The sequence below is a fragment of the Nelumbo nucifera genome, chromosome 8 (genome assembly GCF_055504915.1).
Source record: "Nelumbo nucifera cultivar China Antique chromosome 8, China Antique-T2T, whole genome shotgun sequence".
Lineage (NCBI taxonomy): Eukaryota > Viridiplantae > Streptophyta > Magnoliopsida > Proteales > Nelumbonaceae > Nelumbo > Nelumbo nucifera.
This window is the reverse complement of record NC_142656.1, coordinates 8,310,828-8,326,316: the sequence shown is the minus strand read 5'-3', so window position 1 is coordinate 8,326,316 and position 15,489 is coordinate 8,310,828. Positions and strand designations below refer to the sequence as shown.

At 39.1% G+C, this 15,489-nt stretch overlaps 3 protein-coding genes across 8 annotated transcripts in view; 2 read left to right on the top strand and 1 right to left on the bottom strand.

Moving 5' to 3' along the window:
• The window catches only part of LOC104592068 (golgin Putative 1), a 41,168-nt gene extending 40,555 nt beyond the window's left edge, over window positions 1-613 (top strand). For all 5 annotated transcript variants that reach the window (XR_016079250.1, XM_010251221.3, XM_010251223.3 and 2 more), the window contains one exon: window positions 242-613. Coding sequence is in view for 4 of the 5 variants with exons in the window: in XM_010251221.3 (XP_010249523.1) it covers window positions 242-313 (72 nt within the window). In the remaining variant the exon portion in view is untranslated. The remainder of the gene's footprint in view (window positions 1-241) is intronic.
• Window positions 614-5,364: 4,751 nt separating this feature from the next.
• LOC148789601 (uncharacterized) lies at window positions 5,365-5,796 on the bottom strand. The gene has a single exon (XM_088893024.1). The coding sequence runs from the start codon at window positions 5,794-5,796 to the stop codon at window positions 5,365-5,367; it is 432 nt and encodes a 143-aa protein (XP_088749150.1).
• Window positions 5,797-9,728: 3,932 nt separating this feature from the next.
• Window positions 9,729-15,489, top strand: LOC104592067 (casein kinase 1-like protein HD16). Of its 2 annotated transcripts, none has more exons than XM_010251219.3 (16): window positions 9,729-10,444; window positions 11,350-11,481; window positions 11,586-11,659; window positions 11,768-11,837; window positions 11,928-11,983; window positions 12,165-12,236; window positions 12,384-12,478; window positions 12,574-12,640; window positions 12,741-12,870; window positions 12,948-13,166; window positions 13,278-13,420; window positions 13,507-13,681; window positions 14,242-14,332; window positions 14,419-14,576; window positions 14,666-14,854; window positions 14,946-15,489. In XM_010251219.3, exons 1-16 carry the CDS (start codon window positions 10,082-10,084, stop codon window positions 15,003-15,005), a joined length of 2,094 nt encoding a protein of 697 aa, XP_010249521.1. In that variant the 5' UTR covers window positions 9,729-10,081; the 3' UTR covers window positions 15,006-15,489. The 2 variants fall into 2 exon arrangements, with proteins under 2 accessions (XP_010249521.1, XP_010249522.1); XM_010251220.3 differs by having other exon boundaries at window positions 9,749-10,444; window positions 13,290-13,420.

Genomic DNA, 15,489 nt, shown 5'->3' with positions numbered 1-15,489 from the left:
TCAAATCTAAGTTATCTAACTGCTGATTCAGGATATATGAATACACATTTAGATTTATCATGCAAGCCAGACTCGCATACTTCCTTGCATGAATGCAAGCTCTATGAAATTATTCATGTAACAATATGTCCTTTGCATGTATTTAAACTTTGGAGCCATTAATTCACACACTTCAATGGGTATATGCATCTAAATGTAAGTACGTTTATGAATTGCTGACAGTCTTCTGTGTATTCTATAGGAACAAGCCGACAATTTTGCCTCTAGAGAGGTTGCAGCATCAATGGGACTCGCTAACCCTATCTTACCGTGAAACTATGGCTACTCCGGGATCAAAAACAAGTAGTTTGGAGTTCCGTAGCTTGCAAATAGCATGCAGCAACTATAACAATGTTCTATTTCTTCAGTGGAAGCTTTTTTTAAAATTCTTTGCTGTTCATTGTAAAATTCCCTCTGGTGATAATCTTGTGGTAGTTTCGCCTTTAAATTGGTGTATTATAGCCAAGATTGATATGCATATGATTTGAAGAAAAGTGGGGTGGGGGGGAAGTAGCCAGATTATCTGTGTAAATACCGAAGTACATGCAATTATATTTCTGTATTTTTTTTTTAATTTTTGGCTCATGGAAGCTCCCAACCGAGAATCACTACATTGTGGAGTCCATATCATTGATATGATGATCCCTTTTCCAGATTTTTACTTTTTTTTTCTTAATAAGAAATAGCAATTCATTTAAACGCAAAGAAAACAGTCACCGGACTGACGATTGTTTTATATTCATCTGAACCTCTAATCCCAGGTTGAGATGAAGATGGTCAATTGGTCATACCGAATGTGCAAAGATTGGCAATGGCAGTCTATTCGGTGGTATATTTCTGGGTTTCCATGAATTTAGTAATGTAGCGGTGGATATGATTCGTCCGTCTGGCAACACGGAGTCACGGAGTCACGGAGTCACGGAGTACGGGTTCATTGATTGTCAAGAGTATGTAATTGGTACTAGAATCAAAAATAATTTTGGTAGAAAATGTGGTGCACTGTTGCTGTTCTCTTTAGAAACCAAGCAATACTGCATCCTTATTGCAAGCTGAAGGTATGGCTATCAAGTCGAAGTGGCCTACTGGCCTAGGATTACCCTGGAATCAGATTGCCTTCTGTCACGTTCTGGGTTGATGGCACGCTCCCGACCCCTTCCTCGCCCCCTACCTTGACCTCGAGCTATGTTGCTAAAGCAAAGTAAGAGCAGAATCAAAGAATTTGGGAAATAGAATTCAAAGACAAGCCTTTGAAAGTTTTTTTCATCCTCCCCTTTCATTGCTCGAAAATAATGGAATTTATAGCTTACAAGCCCAACAAACTTAGCAACTACTAAAAGATAGTAATTACAAAAAATAGCAACTTCTAGAAAATATCAGCTCCTAGAAAATAGAAACTAAAAGAAATAGCAACTTCTAGAAAACAGCAACTGCTAGAAAATAAAAACTAAAAGAAATAGCAACTCTAGCTTACTACAGTTAGTTATTTGGGTCGACTCAATAAACTAAAATAAATTAAAATTGTTGCACATGACAATCCTTTCCCCGTAAAAACGTCCTTGTCCTCAAGGACACATAAAGTCTGGGAATTTCTCTCGAAGTTTATACTCATCCTCCCAAGTAGCATCGGTTGTTGGAAGCCCCTGCCACTGTATAAGTAATTCACGTTTATGCCCTTTGCCTCGAGAGTTTAGAACTGCTATAGGCTGAGGTTGCAGGTGACCTGATGTTTCTGATACTAATGGAAGAGAAGAATCAATTTTATCAGTTGTACCCAGCTGTTTCTTTAGGAGTGACACATGGAAAACTGGGTGAATCTTACTTCCTGGTGGAAGATCAAGCCGATAAGCCACCGACCCAATTCGTTCCAGCACACGGTATGGCCCATAAAATCACGGGGAGAGTTTATGTGATCTTCTCAATGCCAACGAAGTTTGCCGATAAGGTTGTAATCTCAAATATACCCAATCACCCACGTCAAATTCTCTCTCGACTCTTCCTTGGTCATAAGCAGTCTTCATTCTAGCTTGTTCTTGTTGGAACTGGCCCCTTAGGTCTTTCACAACTTGATCTCTTGCTTGGAGCATGTCATCTACAGCCCCGACCTTTGACGTACCCAGAATATAGGAAAGCAAATTGGGGGGCTCCCTTCCATACACCACTTCAAAGGGAGTTCTGCGAGTAGAAGCATGTAGGCTAGTGTTGTAACAGAACTCGGCCCAAGGAACCCATTGAACCCACTCATTTGGTCTTGAACTAGTAAAGCAACGCAGGTACATCTCAAGAGCCCGATTTACTGCCTCCGTTTGGCCATCTGTTTGGGGGTGATAAGAGGAGTTGAAATTGAAACTAGTCCCCTGCAATTTGAAAAGCTCTTTCCAAAAAGCACTTATAAAAGTAGAGTCCCGATCACATACTATTGAACTCAGCATACCATGGAGTTTGAACACATTTTCAAAGAATATTTGAGCCACTTTTGGTGCAGTGTATGGGTGAGACATTGGGATAGAGTGTGCATATTTGGATAGTCGATCTACCACCACAAAGAGGATTGTCTTCCCCTTAGATGGGGGTAAGCCATCAATAAAATCCATAGAGATGTCTGTCCATACCTGTGTAGGAATAGGCAATGGTTGGAGAAGTCCTGACGACTTTTGATGATCTATCTTATGGCGTTGAAATACATCACATTGCTTGATGTAATCCAGTACAGCTTTCCTCATCTGCCCCCAATAGAATATCGCCTTTACGCGATGAAGAGTTTTGTAAAGACCCTCATGCCCAACACCATGAATTTCCTAGAAAATGATTGGGATGAGTTCTGAGTTTGATGGAAGATAGATACGTTCCTTAAAGAACATTACGCCATGTCGATTTTCCCATGGTTCAATAGTTTCTCCTTGCTCATGTAAGTGATGAATTCGTTTCAGCTCCGGGTGTGACTGGTTCTCGCCCTTGATGGACTCCAGCCATTGAGGAAGAGGGCTAGAAACTGCACTGAACTCCCCATGTGTTTCTCTTCTTGATAGAGCATCTGCTGTCATATTATTCTTACCCTTTTTGTATTCGATGGAGAAGTCATAACCCATTAATTTGAGCAGCCATTTTTGTTGAGGTTCTGTCATTATTCGTTGCTCCCAAAGAAATTTGAGGCTACGTTGATCAATTCGAACCACAAAGTGATGTCCAAGCAAGTAAGGTCGCCATTTTTTTACTGCAAGAACCAGTGCCATAAGTTCCTTTTCATAAGTGGACAGCAAAAGGTGTTTTCCCTTCAAGGCAATGTTGAAGTAAGCAATAGGTTTTTGTTCTAGCATTAGGACAACCCCTAATCCATTCCCTGATGCGTCACATTCCATCACAAACGAGAGTTGGAAATTCGGCAAGGTTAAAACTGGAGCTTGCGTCATGGTTTGTTTCAATAATTCAAACGCCTCTTCTGCCTTTTGAGACCAAGAAAAGGCATTTTTTCGCAACATGTCAATCAAGGGGGTTGCAATTCTGCCATAACCTGCAATAAGCTTTCAATAATAGCCCGTTAATCCTAAAAAGCCCCTCAAATCTTTGATAGTTGCTGGTTTTGGCCATTCCACCATTGCCTTTATTTTATCTGGATCCACCTTCACACCGTCTTGACAAATAATATGCCCCAAATATTTGATTTGGGTCTACCCGAACTGACATTTTTCTTTCTTGACTGCAAGATGATGAGCTCGTAGAACAGAAAAGGTAATTCTAACATGTTTCAGATGTTCATCCCATGTGTTGCTATAAATTAGAATGTCATCAAAGAATACCAAGATGAATTTCCTTAGATGAGCCTTAAAAATTTCATTCATAAGTGATTGAAATGTAGATGGGGCGTTAGAGAGGCCGAAAGGCATTACCAGAAATTCGAAGTGCCCATGATGAGTTCGTAAGGCTGTTTTATGTACATCAAGAGGGTCCATTCGTATTTGGAAGTACTTGGATCTGAGATCCAGTTTGGTGAAGAATTTGGTGCCGTGTAGCTCATCCAATAATTCATCTATAACAGGAATTGAGAACTTATCTTTGACTGTCACCCGGTTTAGTGCTCGATAGTCCACACAAAACCTCCAACTCCCATCGTGTTTCCGCACTAAAAGTACCAGAGAGGAGAAGGGGCTTTGACTATGATGAATTATACCTTGTGATAGCATCTCCTCCACCAAGCGCTCAATCTCTTGTTTCTGGAAATGCGGGTACCGATACGGGCGTACACAAGTTGGTCCTGCTCCTGGCTGGAGAGGAATCCTATGATGATGAGAGCACGGAGGTGGTAGTCCCATAGGTGCTTCGAACAGATCGCTGAACTCAATGAGTAAAGGCCCCATTGTTTTAGGCAGTAACTCCTCGATCTGCATGCTTATGTTGGATTGCACAAAGCTGTAAGATAATTCCCCTACCATCACTTTGCCTCAATGTTCTAGGAACAGTTTCACCTTCGAGAGCTCGAAGTTCTGAGGATGTCGAACCTTGTAGCAGCACCTTTCGCCCAGCTAGAGTGAATTGCATCTGAATCCCTCCAAAATCCCATAAAATTGGGCCAAGAGTACCCAACCACTGCACTCCTAGAACAACATCACAACCTTCTAAATGAAGCAAGAAAAAATCCACCTCAATTGGAATGCCTTGCAAGGATAGTTTTACTCCATTACAACGTCCCAGACTTGACAACCTTTCCCCATTAGCGACCACCACGTTAAACAAGTAGCTTCTTTCCGGCTTGAGTCCGCTGATTTTGGCAAATTTATGATGCAAAAAATTGTGAGTGGAACCAGAATCAATTAAAATCGTTAATGGTGTCTTACCAATTTGTGAGTGGACCCGCATGGCTTGTGGGGATTGAACCCCAGCCAAGGCATGTAAAGAGATAGTCGGTGTCTCTTCTACATACTCTTCTTCTGTGGTTCCTTCATCCTCTTCTTCTAATTCAATGAAGAATAGTTTCTTGCATTTATGACCCATGGTATACTTTTCATCACAATTGTAGCACAACCCTTGTTCTCGTCGTTTTTGTAGTTCAGTTGGAGATAATTTTCAGATTGGTAAAATCCTTTATGGGTTGGTGCTTTTAGAACCATTCGGGTTTGAATTGTTCCATTGGTTGTTGGAGTTGCGAACTGAAGAATGGAATGTTGTGTTAGTGGAGCGCCTCACTTCCTGGGCCTTGAGTTCATAGGTACATGCTAACCCAATTGCAGCGGACAGATTTTGAGGGTTTTGGACTCTCACATCAGCCCTTAGCCCATCTTTTAGTCCACTAATAAAACACTCAGCTTCTTGTTTATCTGTCAAAGTACAAGCTCATGCTAGAAGCCTCTCAAACCGAGTTTGATAATCTGAAACAGTCCCCGTCTGCTTAAGCTTGCATAGGTCTCCAAAGAAATCTTCATATTCGGTCACAACAAACCTCTCTAGTAATCCCGCCTTCATTCCTTCCCAAGTAACCAAGTGTCCTTGGTTTTTGCGTCGCTGGTACCACAACTGAGCATCTTTCTCTAAGTGATAGGTTGCTAATTTTACTTGTTCTTTCAATGATGTCCCTTGAAATTCAAAGAATTGTTCTGCATGGCAAATCCATAGAGTTGGATCTTCCGAGCCATCATAGCGAGAAAAATCAAGCTTTGCAAACTTAGGAACCACCATTCCACCTGCGTACCTGGCACCACCTTGTCCATGTGGTCCCCGATTCCTATTGACGGACCCTTCTTCCAACAATTCAAATCGGGAGTTCATTGTCCCATTAGTTCTTCCATCTGCTTAAGGAGCCTCTCTTGACCTGAGCCCATGTTCTCCACCTGAATTTCAAGCCGTTGGAGTCGTTGATCGTCAGCCATAACCGGCTCTGATACCAACCTATCACGTTCTGGGTTGATGGCACGCTCTCGACCCCTTCCTCGCCCCCTACCTCGACCTCGAGCTATGTTGCTAAGGCAAAGTAAGAGCAGAATCAAAGAATTTGGGAAACAGAATTCAAAGACAAGCCTTTGAAAGTTTTTTTCATCCTCCCCTGTCATTGCTCGAAAATAATGGAATTTATATCTTACAAGCCCAACAAACTTAGCAACTTCTAAAAAATAGCAGCCACTAGAAAATGGAAACTAAAAGAAATAGCAACTTCTAAAAAATAACAGCTACTAGAAAATAGCAATTGCTAGAAAATAAAAACTAAAAGAAATAGCAACTCTAGCTTACTACAGCTAATTATTTGGGCTGACTCAATAAACTAAAATAAATTAAAATTGTTGCACATGACACCTTCACTTTAATAATCTAGGCTGCGTCGAACTCGAATCGAATCAGTGTTGTTGATTTTATGTTTCTGTTAAAAGATATTGTCATGCTCTCTTCTAGAATTTCTGATAGATTTAGCTTTGTTGTCGGGGAAAAGAATTCTGTTGCGCATCGAGTCCCAAAGACTTCTTTGGGACAAGGGGGAGTTTATCTCTTTTTTTCCCTCTTGGGTCTGATACCTCTTTAGGGATCCCTATTTCTTATTCCCCGTTTGTTGCTTCGTTCTGTTTTAGCGATTTTTTTTTTTTTTTTTATTATTATTGGATTTATCCTGCTATATAATATATGGTCAGGGCAAAGAGATGAAGAGGGATATGTCATATGTTAAGGCCTCGTTTTTCAGGCCAATTCAGAGCTAATGCATGGCTGCCTTTTGGCCATGTTGAATCTCGTGATGCTCACTAGGGGGCCATACTATAGTTTCCTTCCTTCATATGACACTGGTTTTACCACCCAATCATAATCGGACACCTAGTCTATGAAATCTATAGCAAAATATTAAATTATATAGGGCAACTTACACGTGCCTGCTTTGTTTGGGGTTCCCTATCCACGTCTGAATTCTCTAGATTGGGTTATTTGATTTAGGATATTAAATTAGTTTTAATTTGTAAATAAACAATAAAATCTCTCTAGAAACTTAGGTTGGGGCTTTTATTTGTGATAAGAAACTTAGATTTGATCTGTGTTTGAAGAATGTTAGCTAACTTTCTTTCTTATCTTTGGGAAGTGAACCGACTTTCTAATCTGAATTAGGAGACAGAATGATTTTAGAACTAAATTGGGACCCATGCCACCCTTTAGTATTTTTATTTTGATTTAAAAATTGTGTAGCCTCCATTTCTCTGCAGTGGGAGGTCTACCCATGTGCTTTGAAGGAGTGCCCTCTTTTTCTTATGGCTGGTTTTTAGTTGTTATGAGAAGCAAAACCATTCATATTGATGAACGCTCAACGTGTGAATGCTCCAAATACAACGTTAAAGTTGTTATTTCCTATTGAAAGAAATCGTTTTATAACCAATTGCAAGGCAAGGAGGAGAATGACAAATTTGCCGGTGAAAAATAACGATTAATTGGTTCCTTCTTTTTCATGTGTTTTCCCAATTTATTTTCAAAAGACTCGTAGTTATCGTAAGCTGCCTAAAGGTTGTATTTGTTTTGAAAGAAAATAAAGGGAAAAGAAATGTTTTAAAAGAGAAAAAAAAGCATTCAAGGTTTTCTTTTTCTTTTTAAAATAAAATAAATTCAAGTTGGGTATGTAATATTCCTTTGTCAACCATATACATAAAAGAATATGCAGAATTAAGACCTGGAGGAAAGTTCTCCCGGAAATCCATCTAAAATATCGTCAAAATGGGTGAATTGTTAATCTCGTTTACATGTGTGGATTGCCATTTTGAGATCGGTCCATAAAGTAGAGGAGTATACCACATTATATTAACATTTTTAGAATTAATATATACATTAAAGAATTTGACCTCCCATCTTAGTCAACTTATCTGACACTTTTTGGGTTCTCCTTTGAACCCATCAACTTCAATTTTATTCCTAATTTCTTTCCGACCTCTTTCTCCCATATTAGGTCAGTAGGGATTCAGCGATATCCCACTAACCTAACAATAGGAATTAGGGAGCGGGGGCTGTCTATAGGTTGGTTTTACTGATCGATCTAATTAATAATTGAGTTGCTTTTAGTTCTTGTCTGTTTAAAAATGATACAGACCCAAATTATATTTTTTTTCTTTAAATTTGTATATATTTTATGTCTAAAACGATAAACTTGATTTATTGATACATAAATAATTTACTATTTTATTGTTCTTTTTACTAATGTTATATTATCAAGTTTAAACTGTTATTTACATACATAATTATATATGTCAGTGTAATCAGGTCTAATTGCCCAATTATCCCAATTATTAATCTAGAGGTTCTGTTCTGTCCCAATTAAATGATGTATTTGACACTGGTATAGAGCATAGACTGTCCCAAATCAGACCCAATTCATTGGCAGCTCTAATTTTAGAAGCTTGCAATTTCATGGGTTAATCCTTCATCTCTCCTTCAATTGAAGGATGATTCAGTTTTTATATGTCAGTTGGTTCCCTTGAGCATAAATGCAGATTTAATTCTCACATAGAGGAGGTTAATAGTGTGTTGTCTATCACCAAATACAAAAACAGAAAAGAAAAAAACTTTAGATGCCGAGTCATCTATAAAAATGTTTAGTTTAAAAAAAATATTTCAGCTATTGTTCTAATTTCTTTTGATGCAAATCACAAGATGGAAACATAGTTCAAGTGTTTGGTTTGAAAAGGTTGCAAAATTTAACGACCATGTATTAGATGAAGCTACTGGTCTGTCAGTTAGGTTTCGGTTTGAATAGAAAATAAAACATAATTAATTGATATTTCAGTTAGACCACGAATCAAACCAAACTGAACTCAAAATGATTTCCGGTTGGGTTTGATTAAATTTTTTGTCAGATGCCTTCAGAAAAAAAAAAGTCAGATCGAACAAAAAAATGAAAACCATATATTTCAAAAATCAAATCAGACCAACTTATAAACCAAATAGAGTAAATCGAGTCAACTTATTTGGTTTGGTTCCATTTGATTTCCGGCTTGACAACCAAATTTAAAGACGTTGTTTTGTTCCCACACATTGAGAATATCTCTTATATTTTATATATTCTAAATATACGGTTGGATGGACGGACGTGATCGGCAATGTATCGTGAGGGAGACCGGGAGGGTGACGCTTTTAGAACCTATGATCCAGATTGTTCACATCTGCGCCTCACTTGCGTCCCGCATGTACATTTCAGCGTTCATTGAGAATATTCTGTGGGTGCCCGTCGGGCGCGCTTTGTGGGGCGCAGATATGAACTCACCGGTTTCAGCCGTCCAAATCTGTCCAAATTCAAACACTTTGGGTCTCGCCCCTGATAATTAAGATCGTACGATCTTGAAGCGGGTAGATTTTGGTCTACGACGCCAAGACGTTTTAAGATGGTCCTCCATTTTAATGGCCCTGATTGATATATACCAGACCCATTCTCCGAAGATCGATGGCGTCAATTCAACGTTAGACTTTTGTCCGGTCCTTTTGTAATTTAATCCTAACATGAGGAGCATCTGGCAATTCTCTTTCTTTGTCTCGTAGTTCTGTTATTTACAGAGAAATAAGCAAAAGTGGAGGTATCTATCAAAAAAAGAACGTAAAACTGTAGTTAAAATGAAATTTTCTCATTTCTAGAAACTCAAATCCAATCGTCCATCGGCTCCTTCGATCGTAATCAACGGTCGAAAGGAGCTGCTTTTAATTTCTGGATATACCTATATACGCTTTCGGCTTTCTCTTATATCTAGTCTAGTTAAATAAATAATAAGAATAAATAAATAAACAAGAAATTGTTACATCTCAGGAAGCGTTTTTTCCCCTGAACGTAGTAGAAGCTCTCCTCTCCCTCCACGGATCCCCAGAATCACATCAGCGAAACCCTAATTCTTTCCTCTGAAACTCTTTTTATCCGTCTTCGATTGTGTCGTTTTTTCCCTTCTTCTTTGATTATTGTGCTTGACGTCTAGGAAGAAAGTTGATTTCTTTATTTATTTGCCTTCCATACTCAGTCGATTAGGGGGGTTTTGTTTGTATGGTTCTGTAAAATCAAGGTTTTGTGAACGAATAGATAGGGGTTTCAGGTATGAGATTTGATGGATGAACGATGCCGGAACTGCGTAGCGGAGTGCGCAGGGGCCGGGCAGCAGCACAGCCAAATGCGATCGGAGGGGAGAAAGTGATTCCCAAGACCAGAAAGAGGCGAACTGCAAAGAACAAGCAGCCGATCGATGAAAATATTGTGAAAGGCACTGTTCCGTCTCCATCATTACAAGCTAAGGAGGAGGAGAAGGTTCTAGAAGAAGGCGGAGTCGCCGGAGGAGTCGGCGGCGATCTTGTTGGATTGGTTCGCGCCGAGGAGGAAGGGGTAGGAGAAAAGCAGATGGACGATTACGATAGCGGAGCGAGAAGCGCTGACAAGGCTCCTGGAGCGGAAGATGAAGGGAGCACCGCTCCGCTTCCTGAAAAGGTTTGTTTTTTAGTTATTCTCTTCTCTTCTTTAATTGATCATGGCTTTGGCTCGGCATTTTCGGCTTTCATCTCGTGGAGATTCTGATGTGAATTGCTTGGTGCTTGAAGGAGCTTAGTTCATTTTTTTGTTATTTAGGGGCTTCAACTCCTTGGTTTTGCCAGGGAGTTTACGCTTTAAGCCACTTGGAGATTATTATGTCTTTGTCTCTATTTTGGTTTTTGCTGATAACCACAAAGGGAGCATTGTTAATAACCAGTAATTTGAACCATGAAATTGAGCTTTATTGCAACGGTTTTCTCATTATATGCGTTATTTACAGTGTTTTTGGGACAGAAGATATGGATTATGGAGTGACGCCAAATGGGGCTCAAGAGTTTAGACGTAGTTTGTTCTGTATTCTGTTAAAATAGGGGTTCTCTTCAAATTTCCGACTTTTCTAGCGTTGGAAAAGGGGAGTTATTGGGTTTTGATATTTGTTATCTTTTTTACTCTTCTGTTTTAAATTTTATGTAAAGAATTGCATTATGCCCACTTCAAACGCTGAAAGAATGGATCTCTATGTACTGGTTCTTTTAATCCTTTGTTTGATTTTGTTTGTGTGTGTGTGTTTGTGTGTTCTAAACTATGTCCATGTATTCTGCTGGGATGGTTCAAGATGTAAACCTAAATTGTAAACTAGTTAGTGTGAACTAGGGGAGTTAATTATTAATGGTTTGGAAATGTTCGTTCATGACCTACAGAGACCCCTATGCTATATTTCTAGCATCTAAATCTTTTGGTCCCCCTCTCTGGGTTCTCTCGTTTTAGTAGGAAGTGTGCAGATGCCAAATAACAATACATATGCTACATTGCATTTGAGTCATTCCACTGATATTTTTAACTGCTTGCTTTATCTTATACAGGTCCAAGTAGGTGGTTCCCCAGTATACAGAATAGAAAGAAAGTTGGGCAAAGGAGGATTTGGACAAGTTTATGTTGGTCGTCGCATTTCGGGTGCAAGTACAAATGATAGAACTGGGCAAGGAGCTGTTGAGGTATGCTGTTTGCTTTTACTAAAGGGTTTCATCTTTTAATAGTGTAGGAGTAGGAGCCAATGGATTCCATTTTGTTAATATATTTTTTGCTCTGTGTGAGTTAGGTGGCATTAAAGTTTGAGCACAGAAGTAGCAAGGGATGTAATTATGGACCACCCTATGAGTGGCAAGTGTACAAGTATGTCACTTTCCTTTGTAACTATGACTTGCATAATTGCATTCTGTTTATTTTTTTATTTAATATCATGAATGGATCTCTCACTAACATCCTGTGGTGTTTGCTCAGCACCCTTGGTGGTAGTCATGGTGTGCCCAGAGTACACTACAAGGGCCGGCAAGGTGACTATTATGTCATGGTATGTTTTAGTTGCCCCTTACAACAGTGTGCTCTTTTCTTTTTCTTTCGTTTCGGATTGCTTTTTGGTAACACTCTTTAATCCCCATAGGTTATGGATATGCTGGGACCAAGTTTATGGGATGTCTGGAACAACAATTCACACACGTAAGTTCTCCGAAATTGGTGTGAATGTGTTTATGTCTAGGATTCCTTGGTAGTCTTTGATGAATTGTTATTTATTTCTGGTTCATCATTTAATTGAAACTCTACCATCTCAAATAAACTGCTCTTTAAAGAATTAACATTTGTATACTTGTGCAAATATTGATACTTTTAATAACTGCAGGATGTCCATCGAAATGGTTGCATGTATTGCAATTGAAGCAATATCAATATTGGAAAAGATGCATTCCAGAGGGTGAGATGTTCTGTCAGAAATGTGGATTATGCAGCTTTTTTTTTTATAATTGGCATCTCTTTCGGAATTCTTATGGTCTCCTAGTGCTGTAAAATATTTTATTCTCAGTTTTTAGACTTTTAAGTATGATGTTTTGATTTTTGACAGCTATGTGCATGGGGATGTAAAACCTGAGAACTTTTTACTTGGCCCCCCAGGGACTCCTGAGGAGAAAAAACTATTCCTTGTTGATCTTGGATTAGGTAATTGATACATATACAGATTTCAGTCTGCAGCATTGATATTATCATAAAAAAGTAGTATCTTATTCTTTATCTTCTAATTTTGCGGGTATCAGCCACTAGGTGGCGGGACAATTCAACAGGTCAACATGTTGAATATGACCAACGACCAGATGTTTTTAGGTACAATTTTCAATTATTGTTGTTGTTGTTGTTGTTGTTGTTGTTGTTGTTTTTCTTGGTTTATTGATAGTTTTGGCATATTGGCATTGTGGTCTTGCAGGGGAACAGTTCGATATGCCAGTGTGCATGCTCATCTGGGACGGACTGGAAGCAGGCGAGATGACTTAGAGTCGCTTGCTTACACTCTTATTTTCCTTCTCCGCGGTCGTTTACCTTGGCAAGGATACCAAGTAGGTCTCATATAAACTCCAGTGTAATTCTGTACAATGTCTTGCACTTGCACTGCTTCTGACCCCATTCTTTATAGGGTGAGAATAAAGGGTTCCTTGTGTGCAAGAAGAAGATGGCAACATCTCCAGAGACACTCTGTTGTTTTTGCCCAGCCCCCTTCAGACAATTTGTTGAGTATGTTGTGAATCTCAAATTTGATGAGGAACCAAACTATGCAAAATACATTTCCCTTTTTGATGGGATTGTTGGGCCAAATCCAGATATTAGGCCGATTAACACTGATGGTGCACAGAAGGTACTCTTTTATGTTATTACTTTTCATTCCTTTTTAACATTCAGTATCAAGCTGGTATTATTCTGAATTTCATTATTGGATACATCTAATGTTTGGTTACATTTTGTGAAGCTTATCTATCAGGTTGGCCATAAGAGAGGGCGGCTGACAATGGAGGAAGAGGATGATGAGCAACCAAAGAAGAAGGTCCGGATGGGGATGCCTGCAACACAATGGATTAGTGTGTATAATGCTAGGCGGCCTATGAAGCAACGGTATGTATGCTTCACTTGTCATGTGAATTTTCTACCAGAATTATGTAAAAGTGGGTGTAAATTATTATTGTTATTTATTGTTTCAGGTATCACTATAATGTGGCAGATGCAAGGCTTGCACAGCACATTGAGAAGGGAAATGAAGATGGGCTATTTATAAGCAGTGTGGCATCATGTTCAAATCTATGGGCCCTTATTATGGATGCAGGCACTGGTTTCACTGCTCAAGTTTATGAGCTTTCACCTTGTTTTCTTCACAAAGTGAGTAACTGCTTGCACCATCACCCTTGTTTCTCATATGTATTTGAAACCAACATGACATTTGCTTTTCATGTCCTTGCATTATTTTTTTTTATAAAAAGGTGTTTGTGAGATTTTTTTTTATTGGAAACGGTAACTTCATTAAAATGTTACAAAATATCTCAAAGTACAACTGTCAACCACCCCCTATTATGAAGTTGACCCAAGTTACTCATACAACACTGCCCAAAACATGTTCTCCCCTTACAGTCCCTTGTTTTTCTGGTATCCGCTAAGCCCATTAGCTGACCTTCTTGTCCACTTGAAGCACACACCAATCTCCCTCGTTATATAGAGTATTTCCCTTATCATCTGTCTATATTTCCATGCTCCCAAGCAACCTGACTGCATCCACCCCATTAACAGCTTAGAGTCGCCTTCAATCTCCATTTGTGAGATTCCATATTTGCACTTATCACTACATTGTTGGTACATTTCTGGACTTATATTTTGTCAAGTGCATGTATTATGCAAATTAATCAGCAAACTAATTGTCTCTGTTCATTTTTGTTCGTTTGAAGGAATGGATTATGGAGCAGTGGGAGAAGAACTATTACATTAGTGCAATAGCAGGAGCTAATAACGGAAGTTCGTTAGTAGTAATGTCTAAAGGTTAGTCTCAGTAATTATTGATATTTTGGATTTTTGCAGTTTCTATTTTGAGTTTCTAATAACTGAAATTTATCCATTGATCTCAGGTACGCAGTATGCTCAGCAGTCCTACAAAGTTAGTGATTCATTCCCATTCAAGTGGATAAACAAAAAATGGAGAGAAGGTTTTTATGTCACCTCCATGGCCACTGCAGGAAGTAGATGGGGAGTTGTTATGTCCCGTAGTGCTGGATTTTCAGACCAGGTCTTGTTGACTTATTTGATGAATATATGTTATTTCAGAAGACATTGGGATTTAGAGGTTATTGACACTGATGTTGCTTATGATTTCAGGTTGTTGAGCTAGATTTTCTGTACCCTAGTGAAGGTATCCATCGGAGGTGGGATAGTGGCTATCGTATCACAGCAACTGCTGCAACTTGGGACCAGGCTGCCTTTGTTCTTAGTGTGCCTAGAAGGAAGCCTGCTGATGAAACTCAGGAGACACTTAGGACTTCTGCTTTTCCTAGTACACATGTCAAGGTAGATTCATCACATGCATTGGTTTCTTTGGTTCTATTATGCAGTGATTTATTGTTGGAGACTGAAATTACCTTGTGATTGGTGTTTGCAGGATAAATGGGCTAAAAATCTTTATATTGCGTCTGTTTGCTATGGCCGGACAGTTTCATGAGCTTCCAAATTTTGTTTATTTGTGGTGATGCTTTGAGACATCATTTTTGAAGATACATGGTTCTGTCACGTGCAAGCCAACTCTTACAACCGTACCACTATGTTGGGAAGCGTGAAATCTTTTGTTTTCTGTAGCCAAATTGCTTGTTGTGGCATCCAGGCTAGAAATTTTGATGTGAACCTTTACTTAACTGTATGTCATTGCCATCTCAGCTGCTACTAACACCTTGTGCAGTGTCCATGTCAAGTGTCTGGAGATGCTTTTTGCGCTAAATGTTCGTTATCTAAAGTCTTAGGGGATGGTGGGCTATCTTGCTAATTGGTAAATTTGTATAGTGTTGAATAATGATTACTTGATTGAAGGCATATGCACAGGTCATGTTTTGATTACTTGTAGTGGTTGAACACATTCCAAGAAGTGTGCATTCTATGACATGTCATTGGACCTGATCGTTTTTATCATGAGTGACTATGAGTTCCAGTTA